The following is a 16212-nucleotide window of genomic DNA, read 5'->3' as shown; positions in this document are numbered from 1 at the left end:
AGGGAAGGGCTCCTTTTCAGCAAAAAGGGACATCATCTATTCATTGGGGGCTCTTTAAGGGGGAAGAGTCCAGCTGTTCTAATTTGAGAATAAAGACTGAGGGGTGCCTTTGTCCCTTGTCGCAGAGTCTCTATTTCATAAGGGAACAACCCGCCCCCCTCCCACCTTCTCCATCAAAGCTCAAATTTGGGATGGGGGTACTAGTGACTTTTTCAAAAGAAAGTCCTCTTTTCTAATAACTGTATACTTAAGGATCATTCTAAAGTAGGCCCCACCTTCAGTTATTTTGTAAATCACGATTTGTGGCACCGTGCAACGACACCTCAAATTTTCCGGAGGTTACAGGTTACCGCTTTAGGGGTAAAACGTCTGTATACTCTCTGTGAGGGTTCCTCATAATGATTTACCAGGGGTCAACTACAGGGGTATTTGAAACATTATACAATTTTAATACATATCATATGGGTTTTTAACTATCTTCTCAGCTAGTTGTATACACAGACAAGGCCACAAGCATGTTGTATGTCTAACTAAACAATGCATTTGAATCATGATGGTGGTACTGAGTTGACATCATCAGGTGGCTTTTTCACAAATCTTGAAGGAATTTGTTGGGTACAGGCTACATTACTGAGGGACATAATATGCAAGCATCCATCATTTACTGTTGTTAGGTAGAGGTAGTGAGGCGAATTAATGCACTATACTTACATATTTATCACGTTGGTATAATGATGTAAAGCCATTTATACACATTCAATAATATATTTAACTTTCACTGTGTTTTCTTTTTCGGTGACGTGTCTGATAAACCATAGAGAGTGAACTAACCGTGGTTCCATTTCCAGTTCCAGTTAAAATTAAGAAGGAAACGCTAAAGACATCTCTCTGTGTGTTTTGTTGACCTATTTGAATAACATCCATGTGTGGGGGCACTTACACAGTTGCCTGTGAAGCAACTGTAAACATTGAGTCGCACGACATGCATATATGCACAAAAAGGTGCGGCTTCGAGCTCAGTGCCTCTCCTACTGATGAATATTAAGCTGCTGCTCGCGCCCCTTGATCCCCTGAACTTGTTGTAAAGCTCGAGCAGTCCTTCTGCCACAGACGGCGTTTTCTTAGCTCGTGGTTATTGTCGTATCACAGGAGCAGAAATATATAGAAAAAGGACAATAACAATAGTGAAACGGACAAAGGAGTGAGAAAAGGGGGCAGGCCATTTTTTGGCATTCGAAATCAATGCTGGTTTGAAAAGGTGTTGTTCTCCACTCGTGCATGTTAAAATCGGGGAGGAGTATATAGATCGAGCCGTGGGTCGGCCGGACGTTTAGTTCCACTGCAAACGGCACTGTCAAACAGAAGGCATGATTTTGAGACGGAGTTCATTATTCTGTGCTGCTTTTTCTATAAATGTCTTACTGCAGTGCATATGGATTAAGGTATGTGGATTTACTGATTTACGTATTTTTATTTGCTACACAATCGCACAAAATATGGAGTAAAACTGCTTTTACAGGTTGTGATTTTGGAAGATGGTAATTTCATGAGGACCATTAAGTTTCACAATGAATTTGAGAAACATTTTTTTATACTTATGTCATTTTAGATAACTTTATATAGGCTCGACATACGTGCAATGATTATAGTTTAGTCATATGGCTACGTGGGGCTTAATAATAATAAATCGTTCACAAAGTTTGTGTCTCGAAATGCAGTCACTGTTTTGACAATATTGGCGTTGTAGAACACTCCATCAACTTTACATACCCGTAGCCCAGAGCAGAACAACAATTGGATATTGGCCAGTTGGCATAGATTTTGTTTTTCAAAAGTGTCTTTCTGTCAACATGGTCATAACCGTGCATACTTTTTCTCCGAACAGGTGTCTGTGGGATCAGGACACTTCGAGTTGCAAATCATATCTATGCAGAACGTGAATGGTGAACTCCAGACTGGTTTGTGTTGCGATGGGTCTCGTAATGCTGCGGATCACAAGTGCACGAGGGACGAGTGTGATACCTATTTTAAAGTGTGTCTGAAGGAGTACCAGTTAAAGGTCTATTCAGCGGGGCCCTGCAGCTTTGGATCGGCGTCTACTCCCGTCGTCGGTGGGAATAACTTTTCTTTGCGGAACCCGAGGAGTGACAAGTCGAGGATTGTATTGCCTTTCAGCTTTGCTTGGCCGGTGAGTTAATTGCTAGTTGTAAAAGCAATCAATTCTAATATATATGTTTACTTGTCATGTTCTCTCTCGCGCTCGCTCCACACTACCGTGGGCTGCTTCAGTTAAAATCTTCAAATACTTTTGACTAGGCTACTTAAACATGTATTTTTCCTCATATTATGTCGTGATTGTGACGTGATAAACTGTAAGAGTGTTATTCATTTGTATCAGCAGCAGCCTTACGAAAAGTCCCTTTCAGGAAATCCGAGTTCTCTCTGCCTGAGTTGACACTGAGTTGACATGATACCACCCAGGCTTAAAGCAAGGGATGTCTTCATTAGAACGCCCCTGGCCGAATGTAAGACAATGGCTTCTGCAAGAACAAGCAATAAAGCACCTTTGTTATCTCACCAGCGCGTTTACACACAATGCCCTCAGGAAGCTGTAATGACACAGTAATCGATGCATTCGAACCGTTCCTGTTGTTTCGTGTTCAAATTCCAAATGGAATGTCAAGTTTTATTCAGCGAATTGTGTATTGTTTGACATGAGTAAAATGAGATTTCAGAGGTAGTCTATTCTTCGAAAATCTGATTGAAATGGTCTTTATACGTATGTCCAGTTTGTAGCCACATACCTGCATAAAATAAGCACATTTTAGACGTATTCTCACCCAAACAGCGGTTGGTTTACAACTTTTTGTTTGTTAGAGGGTTCCATATCACAAATAGAACAAAGTGATTGGATGTTGGGAGTAGTTGCTAGGGAACGGCCTCCCACGGGGTGAAAGAGAACTGAATTGAAGGATGGGAAGGGGGTTGCACCTGCAAGAGGGCAATAGAGAAGCCAGCAGTCCTTTTCTGTTCTAGCCCGTTTAGGTATCTTTGGGAATATTGAATGTGTGCATTAGAATTCCTTGATTTATAAATTGTTTGTCAAGATAATAACAAATTATATTTGATTAGAACTTTCATATTAGTTTCATATTAGCTCAGCCACCTGACTCCCTGAGTCAGGTGGCTGAGCGGTGAGGGAGTCGGGCTAGTAATCTGAAGGTTACCGGTTCGATTCCCAGCTCTGCCAAAATATGTTGTGTCCTTGGGCAAGGCACTTCACCCTACTTGCCTCGGGGGGAATGTCACTGTACTTACGTAAGTCGCTCTGGATAAGAGCGTCTGCTAAATGACTAAATGTAAATGTAGTTTATTTCCGTTTTTAGTGGTTTTATAAGACTTGAATCAGATATCTCTTTGGCCATAGGGCCAAGGATGGCACTGTGGAGACTGTATATCACCTTCTACATGAAGGTTTAGGCCATCGTTTTTTTGCCCCTGACCTTAAAACACACACAAGTATAAAGGCCTGTTGTCTTTGCTTGGTCTTTGTGAACCTGGATTGCTGCGCTTGACTGGCCCCAAGACATTCCATCTTTTTAACCCTGCCACCCATAGTAACTGGCATGCTAAATGAAGCCATCATCATGCCCTAACTGAACTGTAGTGGGCCAGACAGCTTCTTTTTCTTCTTTTCTTTCCTTTCGGTGTCGCAAACTTTATTTCCCCCAAATCCCAACCTCAAATTGGCACGTCCGACCAAAACAACATAATTTTGTGCGTCAGTCACTTTATTGGGCCCTACAATGGCAGCTCTGAAGTTACAAGTAATGTTTCATTCCCACAGGGTCTGTCTTTCTCTCCCACTCCCTGAAACCTTTACATGCGAGAGTTAAGCTCTGGCCCCATTTCCTTTTTTACTGAGTTGGGAGGACCCCTCTCTTTATCCCTCATTCTTCGTATTTCATTCTGCACCAGACAAACAGGGAGGCAGTGATGCTTGTATTAACCGGGAGGGGGCTTGGAGTGCGATGACACAATAGTTTTGGCCCCGACTGGGCCACAGCAAGGATTATGGGACATAATGGGGGGCAGGCGGGATATTGTGGATATGGGGGAGGTAACAGGAAACAGCAGTGATCTCAGCAGAGAGAGAGGTTAGTGAGTACTGCCGCTCGCCAACAAGCCCCCATTTGTGTGGCGTTCTGCTGAATGTGCGATTATTAGAAGTCCTGTGGTCCTATTGCAACTGGGAACCGGGGCTCCATCATCTCCTAAAACCAAGTGGCTGTTGTTATACGCAAGCCATTCCCTGTCCTAAAGCCAGAAGTCCAGAGGTTGGATTGGCCTGCTGGCTTGTCAGGCAGGGGCCTGGGTCAAACTGTGGCCTAGGGTTCAACCTGAGGAACAATGTCCAATGCTAAACCACCAAACACATCTCAAATGTGACAGCAGCCGGCACAGAGACTTTTTCTTTAGAATGGTAGTCTTGTTTTATTGAAAGGGGAAACGTAATTACTTGAAAACTCAATTGACTTTCTGTAAGCAAAGTCAACCTCTTAAAGTCGTCAAGATGATGTCATTTTATAGGTTTAAAGATCCCATGACATGCTGTTTTTGGATGCTTCTATATAGGCCTTAGTGGTACCCTAACACTGTATCTGAAGTCTCTTTCCCGAAATTCAGCCTTGGTGCAGAATTACAGCCACTACGAGCAGTCCCACAATGAGCTTTTCTCAGGACGTGCCGTTTCTGTGTATTTAGCTTTAAATGCTATGAGGAAGAAAGAGGCGGGGCTAACTGCCATGCTTCGGTCGTTTGCAAGCCATGATGTCTCGTGGAAAAACCAATATCGCACTTCCACGGTCATAGCTCATTTTCTCATTGGTGGGCCAAATTCTCTGTGCGGGCAGAGCAGAGAAAGGCGAGGTAACCTTCCTCCTTGTGACGACATAAGGAGAGGATTTTCAAAGCCGAGCATTTCAGCGTTCATTTTCTCAAAGGCGGAGAAGAATACCCAGGTCTTGGTTTACACCTATCGAAACTTCTAGCCACTGAGAGACCAAAGGCAGGCTAGGGGAACTCAGATTAATGTTAAATAACCTCCGAAAGTGAACATTTCATGTCATGGGACCTTTAAAGTTTAAAAGCACAGGACGATATGTTAGCCTTGCAGCTAAACATTATACCATTTTATCATTTGTCATCCTCTGTTTACCTTTCATTTTAGGCTGTGGCCGTGTGAGCTCTGCCCTTCTTGCGGCTCACATTGATGCCTCCCTTCCCTTTCTAGACTTGCCCTGACTTGTTCTATCCTTTCACTTGCTTTTAAACTATTTTCCCACACGTAATCTCCTGCCAGGGAAACCAAAACGTAAGTATTGAACCATGTAGTTGGGCTCTATGCCAACCACCCAAATGATATTGCATCAAAAGATGGCATTGGTAGAGGGTTGGGGGGGTGGCTTGGCGACCAGCCGATGTTAGGATAGGCATTATTCCTTGGAGAAGAAGTATGTGCTACCTGGCAGATATTCCATAAGGGCATTTGGGTAACCATCTCATTGACATGGTGAAGTGGTGAAGGTATGGCGTGTATTGAATGTGCAATATTGTGAGTCTCTTCAGGAATGTATGATCACACATGTTATATCTTGTTTAGTTTTTGGGGTCTTTAGCCAAATTGTATGTTTTTTTATAGGCATCTGATTGGTTTACAGTTAATCAACACTTAATCTGAATTTCCCAAGGATTCAACCACTAATGACTTCCTTGTCTGTAAAGGATAATATAAGTCAGAGCAACTACCCTGCCTTATCTATTTCAGCCAAACATTTGTTTAAATGGGAGAAAGTAGCAAGGCCACATAAGTCCAACACAAGGGACTGGGCAAGACTCCAATAAAAAGCAGATGGGTTAGAGGAGAAAGCAGAGAGACGGAGAGATGTTTAGGGAGCGAGGGAAAGCAGAACATTGAGGCCAAGTGGTGTCTGCGTGATGTCTTCCCACCACTATCCCCCCCCCCTCATTTCTGGAGCTTCATTGACATGTGTTACGAAGAGAGCGAGTGTGAATGTTGACAAGTGAGTGTCACAAGTGGAGAGAGGCCCACGGCTTTGGACAGGAGCCAAGTGCGGACAAGGTTGTATGCACATGAGCATTGGAACAAACAAACACCAAATATCTGATGTATATTAGATACACACATTTGTAAACTGTCACCGAGAGCGTCTAGCACTTTAAAACATGCGCACACCCTCCTCTGTGCACACTCACACACCTCCCTCTCCTCCCTCAGCTCTCCCCTGTCCGTCATCCGATACCGGTGAGAGCGATGGTGGCCTTAAGAGAGACAAAGAGTTTCAAAGAGGTGCCAAAATAATGGACCCTCTACCTCCCCGCAACGCACGCACACACACCCCACACATTTTACCTTGTGTATGGTACTGGCTTTTCTACCCATTAACTCTCACTGACTAAACACACAAACACATGCATGTATGCAGGGATAAACAGAGGAAAGTAAGGAATGGGGAATGAGGGAAGATAAAGTAGGGGGAGTTGGGGAAAAGAGAAAAAAGCAACTCAGGATGTTTTTAAACAATGCCAGCAGTTTGCTCTCTTTATCGCAACCCTTGATCTCATCATCCGGGGGAGAGATGAAGAGAGCTGTCTGTTTGTTTTGGGGTGGCTTGGGGAAAGATAGATCAGCTTAGCCTGCCCTGATCAGAGAGACTAGTGCCTTAGGGGAGGATAGCGGCTCGCTAATCTGCCACATATGGAAAATGGCCAGTGGACACTGACTTAAATGACAATATATCGGCATGTGTGTGAACCTCTCATTGGTGGAAGTTGGAAGGACATCACTGTGTTTGCACTGTGTATCAAGTTCAGGGCAACATTTCACCTTTAACAAAATCAGCAAACCAACCACTGGGGCCAGTTTGTATGTGGAATACTGAAAGACTGTAATTCAGGGTATTGGAGTAAAGCCTACATTTTGACATGTAACTGGATGATGAAATCTAAGAAAGTACTTGAAGCACTCAAGGTTTATTCAATTAGCTTGAAATTATATAGATAGAATTGTAAAAATGTATTTGCTTACTTTTCATTGAGTTGTTTGAAAACAATGCAAAACTGCTGACACTGACTGTCTCCCCACCTTCAAGAAAAGGCTTAAGACGCACTTGTTTCGGGAGTACAACGGTACTTAGGAATGATTTGCTGGACCTGATGCTAGTTTCCTCCAGGATCACAATGACTCTTATTGAGAGACTTGTTTCTCCTGTTGGTTAGTTGTAACTGATTTAAAATCCTTGTACTCGCTGTGAAATATTTTACTGTTTTCTACAGGTACACTCTTGCACTTTTTGAAGTTCATGTTGTTTAATTGTGACTTGTTTAACTACATGCTCTTATGGTTCTTCCCTTTGGCACTTATTTGTTTTTTTCACAATGTATGTTTTGGCTACCCGCAATGTTTGGGGCTATCTCGTTATGATCAGTGACCTATGCACTTTTGTAAAGCTCTCTCTTGGAAGTCGCTTTGGATAAAAGCGTCTGCTAAATTGATAAATGTAAATGTAACTATGCCGTTGAAATTCAAGTATACTGCAGTCTTAGTTGGCACACCAGGGGTGAAGGGGGTCAAAGCAGCTGGAACTTGTTTGTGACCTGACTTCTGTCCCTCTCCCTGCAGAGGTCGTATACACTGATCGTGGAGGCATTGGACTTCAACAACGACTCGTCCACGGGCAGTAAGTATTCCCATTAACTCTCTCTCTCTCCACTCCCCATCAGGTTTCACCTTGAAATGGGGAGTGCTTAAAAGGGTGATTGACTGGGTTTTGGGGGTATTTCACACTGTTCTTTAAGGTCTCCGAATAGGGTATGTAACATTGGTTGGGCTAAAAATGGCCCGGGTGCTGTTCTATGCCCCCTGATGCTTCCAGTGAATTTGTCCCGGGAAAAAACGCTAGGTTTTGTCCTTTTATGGTATGCTCATGAATATATAGATGAGCTGCGCACTGATTGGTTGGTCTACAACGAGTGAAGCTGCGGAGCAAAGACGCAACACGGCCAACACTCACTGAAACATGAAGGTGGAGACTTGAAATAAAAACTTACAAATAAATCAATTGTGTCTACACAACACTGTTTTCAACAGATTGACTAGATATAATTTGAAATGATTATGTTAGTTGTTTCCACTTCTGTTGTCAAAGCAAACAGGATCGACTTAGGTGGGTAACGTTAGCACTAACGTTACAGCTTAGCAAACAAACTATCGTGATTCAACTCAGCTTCAGTTAGCTCTAGCTATCTTGCTGAAAAATAGATCTGGACAAACATGCATCTTGAATTGTAGATTTACATGACAACACAGGTTATTTATTTGAATAAAACACAGTCAGGAACATGAAATAACGTTCGCCCCATTGCCAGTAAACTAAATCATCATACATTCTACCGGTGCTAGATACAGGCACGATACGTTAGCATTGCTAATAACTTAGCGACAACATCATACGATTGCTGTGATGAACATAAGGTCGGAACAGCACCTATTTTCAGCAACAGCTTCATAGCAAATCCTGCTTTACATTGTCCCAGGTTTTCAAAACTGTCTTCCGTGAAATGGTTCGAGCAAATGTGTAATTGAGGGTCAAACTGCACAAGGATCTTCTCATAGACGAACATCACAGCCCGTCGAGTGTTTGGTTCCATGGGAAGACACTGAAAAGTGTCAGCATTCCCTGTACAGGCTGGAACACTGCATTTACGACCATAGTCAATTTTCAATAGCCTTGAAAAACGTTCTTCTTTGTAATTCAGTGGAAGTACACAGAGCAGCGCGCAGCAAATTTTTGGGCGTGACAAAGGTACAGACCAGAGCCAAAAAAGGTGGAGCCACCGAACTGACATCAGTTCGGTTGCTTTTTCAAAACCTACCGTTTTACAGCTACATTTTTTAATTGTGCGATTTGCATAGGAAAGAGGTGTCAATGGACTTTGGGGTTCACTGTATGTCCATTTTACACACTGAACTGTCATTATTCAACTGTGACAAGGTAAATTCGGTTCTGCAATCAATGACCCCTTTAAGGCACACTTGCGTGTGTAATGCTTATGAGGTGAGTTAGGTCCAGGCTGTCCTAAGAGAGACCTTTGCTAGGAGGAAAGAAAAGGGGATTGGAAGGAAATAAGAGAAACGTAAAGAGGTTCAGGGTTAAAGTTGGAGATGGCGAAGGTAGGGAGCCCCTCATCCCAAAATGTTTACAAATATTTGATGGCTGATAGCAGGTAGAAGGCTACTTGTTTGCTTTTATCATACTTGTTGTTTACAAATAAAGTCGCACTGTTGTGCGTGTGCATGCGCTCCCGCTCCCAATTGTAAAGTTCCATACTGTTGAGCAGTGCACAACTGGATGACAAACTAGATGTTGCCCAATTAAATTGTCTCTTAACCCTTTCTTAACTGTTTATGGTTACTTACGCTGCTATAGAATGATGCAATAGGACCATTCAGAAAAGACCGACCGCTAGTGCGATAAGTGGAGGAGGGAGGGAGCATGCTGCAGCTGAGGTTTGTTTGTTTTTCGGCTGGACCGTCAGCCCTTAGGCGGTCAGTGGGAGCACTGGCTGTGTGTTGCATTTAGCGTCCCCCAGGGAGCTATTATAGGGCCAGTGTGAAGTCGGCCCCTGAGTACGTTGACCTCTGTCCAGGTGTGCTTTGGCAGGAAAGGGGGAGGACAGGGAGAAAGGCCCAGACAATATTGCTTTGGGCTTGAAACTGAATTGTACTTTTCTGCCACATGGTTTGCCACAAACTAAGGTTTTATATGAGAATGACAAATCTTATATTTTTTAGCCCTCCTGCTGACACATAGAACTAGATCATCTGAAAAGAGCTATTAAGTAAGAGGGCCAAACAAGGACTGGTCAAATATTGATGGTAAACGTCAACAGGATAAGGCAGGTGAATGGGAATAAGCAGGCTGATTAAAATCTGTTCCATGATGATTTAAAGCTAATGTTAAACCAACCTAACAAGTACTAACTTGTTTAATGCCTTACATTTTGCTTCAATAATCTTGACCCATTGGTTCAGTACCAACTGTCAGGCTAGTGTTACCTTGACTGCCCAAGCAATATTCACCATTGAACTGAGAGGTTTAAATATTTGTAAAGAATTTCTCAGGTGGTACAGTAAACGTCTTTGATGTGAACAACATTTTTTCATCTGCTCCCTCAGTGCTAGTTCTTACACCATTTTCATCCTGGGCTTTTCCTGTTTGATGTGACTGGTTGCAGTTTGCTTCAAGGTCGGGCTCTAGTTTCATTTTGTCAGTTTTTTGGCGAAGACCCTCTTGCTCCAGCCTTGGGTAGAGCAAGAGTGTCACCTCACCCCAACCACACTTTACACCCCTCCGGAGAAATACCACAGTCCAGCTCAGGATTCTAGAATGGTCTGAAATATGACTATGTCTGGCCTATGGCACTACAACTGACACTAGAGTAACAAAAAACACCTCCCCAAAAGTAAGTAAATAAACTCACATACTTTTTAGGCTCTCTTGTGAAGCTTTTGAAGATCTTTGCAGAATTGCTGCAGTCATACATTGACTGCTGTGTTTTCAATACACTAGTAAACGATGTCAATGGAACCTTTTTATATAAGCTATTTAGGACTCTTCCATGGAAATTGTGATCTTGGTGCAGCTGGTGTCCTTGGTGTTCCAGACCAAGGCTGGGCAATGCCCAACTCTGCTTGGGTGGCGACCTAAGCAAAGGTTGTGTTTGTTTGGGTGAGAGGGCACGGAGGGTGGCAAAGCGGTCAGAAAAAGACGTGTGTGGGTAGAACGATGGCCAGACAGTGCAAAGACACGACTGGAAGTCATGTGTTTGTTGGCAGCAGTGGACTGCTAAGCTCATTGTAGATATGAATAGGTTACTTTCACTAGCAAGTGTGGATTTGACTATGTTTACATGCATGTGTCAAGTCTGGTCTTGTTTTATATGCAACATACTGTTTCTTTATTCCCATCATGTGTGCCCTTCTCTGATCTTTCCCTCCATGTTCCCTAATCAGGTGTGGGAGGCGAGGTGATCGAGAGAGCTGTCCAGTCGGGCATGATCAACCCTAGCCGCCAGTGGCAGAACGTGAAGCATAATGGGCCGGTGGCCAAGTTTGAATACCAGATCCGTGTGAATTGCGACGAGCACTACTATGGCTTTGGTTGCAACAAGTTCTGCCGGCCCCGGGACGACTTCTTTGGTCACTATGACTGCGACCACAACGGCAACAAAACCTGCCTGGAGGGCTGGTCCGGACCAGAATGCAACACTGGTAAGGGTTTGAAAAGAATTTGCATTGTGTATGGTATCCCATGCAAAAAGTCATTGCGTACATGTGGTCAGTCAATCTGATGATGATGAGAAATGACATGCAGGCCAGCGTTGTTAGTGTGATAGTTGACCAAAACAAGACTTTTCCTTCAGCCAGATGAAGCTGTCGTAAAACAGACGTTTAGATGAACCAGGCTTACCTGAGCCAGACTAGTGTGACAGAAAGAGAGAGACAGAGTACAGGAGAGAGTTTGAATAACTGATATCAGGACAGGCAGTCAAGCTGGCTTTTTCAACCATTCAAACAGAGGTATTAGTGCTGCAGATTCGGGCCCCATGCAGTGGCTAGTACAAATAGTTAGCATTGCCTTTTGGAATTTGCTGCTGCAACGCGCCAGCGCAGCCCCCCTCACCCCCGCCCAGGCCCTGTATCCTCCAACAGGGGATCGCTGGCAGGACCCGGGATAAGTCTTGGATTTTGTAGGATTACTGGACTAGTTGGAGATTAGAACATTCCCACGAGTTTGGTGGATGAAATGGTGGCAGAGGGCCGGGGATGATGATGATGGTGGGAGAGGGTGGGGGGGTTAGGAGTGTTTTTGGAGAGGGGGCTGACATCATCATTGTTATTCTCCACATCACTTTCTTTCTCATGCCCTTGTTTATTCCCAGTTATCATGTTACACTTTTATCTTTCTCTCTTTCTCTCTCTCACTTGTGCTTTGTCTGCTACCCAGCTATCTGCCGGCAGGGCTGTAGCACAAAACATGGATCCTGTAAAGTGCCAGGAGATTGCAAGTAAGCTCTACATTTTTTTACGTTTTTTTTACTATTGTTACTTGAGGTACCCTACATACGCCTTTAGCTTCCCAGCTGAAAACAGAACTAGCGTCTATTGGCGTTGTAGAAGACTTTGTTTTGGCTCACTCCATATGCATACAATAGTTTGTAGTTCACTCCATACTGGTGCAACACTGTCAATTGGTTTTGCTGTTTATTCTCACATTTTTGGCTATAAACACGTGGTCATGGATTGCCCTGAGCGAGGGTGGTGATGTCTACCAGGGGAAAGATTGTATGGTTATGTGCTTGAGTTCCATCTGTTTTTGTTATGACTCAGCCACCCTTTCTGGTGCCCTGTCCAGACAAGCTCTTCTCCTGACAAGAGAAGGAGCAGTGTTTGGCCCTGTCTGATCCTAAATGTTTTGAGTCTGTTTATAAATCCCTTTGTGTATGTGTACGCTTCAGGTGTCTGTACGGATGGCAGGGGGAGTACTGCGACAAGTGCATCCCTCACCCTGGGTGTGTCTATGGCACCTGTGTGGAACCATGGCAGTGTCTGTGTGACACCAACTTCGGAGGCCAACTCTGTGACAAAGGTAGGAGGACAAGGACAAACACACAAAGAACACACAGATCAGTGTGAGTAACTATTATGTTATGGAAGACATGAACCCAGATGTGTGTCATAAGTAGTAGGTTACACACACACACAACACTCCCTGGTGCTTAGGCAGTTATACTGACGTCTTGTGAAAAATGGAACATCCCCCCAACCCCCCTGATATTTGTTCATGGTCCAATCCTGTCTTCCAGATCTGAACTCCTGTGGCACGCGCCAGCCTTGTCTGAACGGGGGGACCTGCAGTAACACAGGGCCTGACAAGCACCACTGTGCTTGCCCCGAAGGCTACTCCGGGGTCAACTGTGAGAGAGGTGAGTGTCCCTCAGCCAAACTTGGCTGTCACACATTGGAAAGATATCAAATGATACACTGTAGATGTAAACACAGTGGTGATAATCTTGTTGTTTACACTGTCTTTTATCTCACTCTATCGATCTAGTTTTCTATCTGTCTTAGAGACTCTACTCACTTCCTTTCTTTTAACTTTTACCTTTGATTGCTTCATTCTCATAACTCAAAACTTGTGTAACGTTCATGTGGCTTGTTGATTAGCTCATGAGTTCTTCATGTGATTTAACTCCTGGCCGGAACCAGATCGCAATCACTCGTCCCTGAGACTCTGTGGGAAGTTGTGTCGCAGTTCAGGGGTCAAGGGTCAGTTCTGAGCTTAACCTATCCGTGCAGGGAGGTTCCTGGCCAGCATTCTTTGGGGTGCACAGTGTCCCCATCCCGTGCTCACCCCACCCAAGAGGATGTTGCCTCGTTAAGGCATCGCCCAGGGAACCAGAGAATGAATCTGCCCCTTTATTATTATGTGTATATATATTTTTTTACATTTATCCGGATAACTTGTCCCACGCCCTAAGGTTGTTGTGTTTTGTGGAGCTACCTCATTAGGTCATTTTTATATATTTTGTTTGTTTTTGAGTGTGAATATCTCTTAGGTTGGGATACTTTACTAACAATTATGGTTACACATTATTTATTTAAGGACATGAGTTTGTTGAAAAGGGTTTGTGATTTCAGTAAAATTATCTATGTTTGTTTGAACTTAAACTCGGTCAATAAAGTTTGTGTATAGTGTGTTGTGAGTAAGTCGACAGGAGACCTCGTTTTGCATGGGGTCATCCGAGGCATGACTCAGCTAATTGTGGATGAAGCCCCATTTGTAGGCTTTAGCAGTTGGAAGTATGGGGTTAGTGTTTGTCTAGGAGAGTTGCCCCCTCTGTTTTCTCTCTCTGTCACTCTCTCTATCTCCTCCTGAAAGCTATCACTGCCGGTCATCTCAAAGAGGGGATGGAGGGAAAGAGAGAGAGAGGGAGAGGGAGAGGGAGGGGGAGAGGGAGGGGGAGAGGGGGGGTTTCCAACCAAGCTTTCTTCTCATAGCCAGCAGCTACTCCCTCCCTACCTTGGTCTACTGTTCTTCTTTCGATCACCTCTTTTCTTCCTCATGCTTTTTCTCTCCACACTTCCGTATGGTCTCTCCCTCTATATTCCCTCTTCCTTGTCTTCTGTCCCTCCTGTCCCCCTCCCTCGCCGCCTAAAGCCTTGTCACCAGTCGACAGTCTTCATTCTCCGCTCCATGCAATCCCAGCCAAGAATGTAAACCATTCATTGATTAGTGGAGGAGAAATCCATTGTGACTCGTGGCGTTTACCTCTTTCCGTCTCTTCTCTCCATTTCCTCCCCTCTTGCTGTTGAGGGAGAGGATGATTTGCACTCAAATGGAAGTCATGGTGCGTGGCCGTGTGGGTCAGTGCGGCGTGACAGACGGCTTCCTGCTAGTCCCCTCAACACCCCCCTTAGGGGCTAGTGAGAGGAATATTGGGACATTTTCTTTTCTTAGTTTGTTTTTGTTTTGCAAACTCAGGCTTCTTAAATACCGTAATTCCTTATTTCCCTCCCCTTACATGGGGTTTCTTTTTCACTCCATCATTTGCGGTGACAGTTTCTGCCATCGCATTCCATTGCCTTATCTTTTCCCATCTGGTTTGGCCTCTGCCTTTTAGTTGTGCATTCCCATCCATCATTATGCTCGCTCACTCTCTTTGTCTCTCTCTTCATCCGTCTCTCTCCTGATCTGTCACTTTCTCCCTCTCTTTACTTCTGCATCAGCATTTTTCTCCTTGACTCAATCACCTTCTCTCTCTCTCTCTCTTTCTCTCTCTCTCTCTCTCTCTCTCAAAATTAGTTTTGTCACGTGCGCGCGCGCACACACACACACACACACACACTGAGCCTCCGCATGGTGTGGTCCAGAGCTGGTTAGCGAGAGGGCAAAGGGGCTTTCCTCTCTGCTGGCGGTAGCCGGGGAGAGAACTGAGAACCGGTGGGAACTGACATGAGCTAGGGGGGGAAACCCAGCACCCACCTCACCCTCCTGCAGTGTGAGAACCACAGAGAGAAACTCTCTCGCTCCCTCTTTCGCTCTTTCTCTCTCTCTATTTCTCTGCGCCCCCCCCCCTTCTTCTTCCAATTTGCTTTGTCATTCACTCATATTGTCACTCTCTCTCATCCTCTCTTTCTAAACAACCCTCCTCATCCACTTCAGGCCTTAATGTTCGTTTTTCTTTCTCCTCTCCTTCTCCTTCCAATGCAGCGGAGCATGCCTGTCTGTCGGAGCCGTGCTTCAACGGGGGCAGCTGTGTGGAGACCAGCCAGGGCTTCGAGTGCCAGTGCGCCCCCGGGTGGAGTGGGCCCTCCTGCACCAGCAGTAAGACCTGATGGGTGCACGGGGGGACGGATGGGAGTGGGATTATGAGGACTGTTGACACCCCTGTAGAATTGCAACGTCGCATGAGAAATGCATTTGGAGGCTCATATAGACATGTATGAATTAATAAGGAAGTTAGTACTGAAATCCCAGGATGGAGGCTAAACGTGTCCTCTCCTCCTCCTTTTGTCAGATGTGGACGAGTGTTTCCCCAATCCCTGCAGTCATGGGGGCACTTGTCAGGACCAGGTCAACGGCTTCAAGTGCACTTGTCCATCCCAGTGGACTGGCAAGACCTGCCTCATCGGTAGCTTCATCTGAATCCCTTCAGTTCACCTGAATCCCACTGAGCTTTTTCTTCTTCTCCCCATCATTCTCCCAACATTTGAAAAGCCACAACTCGTCTTGGTCCTTGACCCTCCAGTCCTCCTCAATCCCAAAATATTCCAGCTTGCTTCAGTACCTGTGACTTTTCTAGTCATTCCTCTATTTGGTTTCTTAGCTATTTATTCAGTATATTTATATATTTTCCCCAAAAAACACAAATGTGAAAAAAAAACAACAACCAGCGGACAGGGACAATCATGGGACAGTGCTCTGGAGGGTTTTAGAATGGAAAAAAATGGAATGGAAATGTGCCCACGCAGCAGGTCCCTGGCCTGGTGGTTAAAAACTTGATTTTTCACATGTTGAGCCCTGTGTGATGGCGCTGAGGTCTTTTGGGCATTGCATTCCATTCCAT

At 44.6% G+C, this 16212-nt stretch overlaps 1 protein-coding gene across 2 annotated transcripts in view; it reads left to right on the top strand.

The window, feature by feature from the left end:
- The first annotated feature begins 1098 nt into the window (after positions 1-1098).
- LOC134008646 (protein jagged-1b-like) overlaps positions 1099-16212 on the top strand; it is a 28155-nt gene continuing 13041 nt past the window's right edge. The window contains exons 1-9 of one of the 2 annotated variants that reach the window (XM_062448126.1): positions 1099-1442; positions 1886-2188; positions 7703-7760; positions 11096-11353; positions 12090-12150; positions 12601-12731; positions 12949-13068; positions 15357-15470; positions 15664-15777. In XM_062448126.1, coding sequence (XP_062304110.1) covers positions 1368-1442; positions 1886-2188; positions 7703-7760; positions 11096-11353; positions 12090-12150; positions 12601-12731; positions 12949-13068; positions 15357-15470; positions 15664-15777 — 1234 coding nt within the window. In that variant the 5' untranslated portion in view covers positions 1099-1367. The remainder of the gene's footprint in view (positions 1443-1885; positions 2189-7702; positions 7761-11095; positions 11354-12089; positions 12151-12600; positions 12732-12948; positions 13069-15356; positions 15471-15663; positions 15778-16212) is intronic. The other variant, XM_062448127.1, reaches the window with a different exon arrangement.

This window comes from Osmerus eperlanus, chromosome 22, assembly GCF_963692335.1.
Source record: "Osmerus eperlanus chromosome 22, fOsmEpe2.1, whole genome shotgun sequence".
NCBI lineage: Eukaryota > Metazoa > Chordata > Actinopteri > Osmeriformes > Osmeridae > Osmerus > Osmerus eperlanus.
The sequence above is the reverse complement of the archived record's forward strand: the minus strand, read 5'-3'. Positions and strand labels throughout refer to the sequence as shown.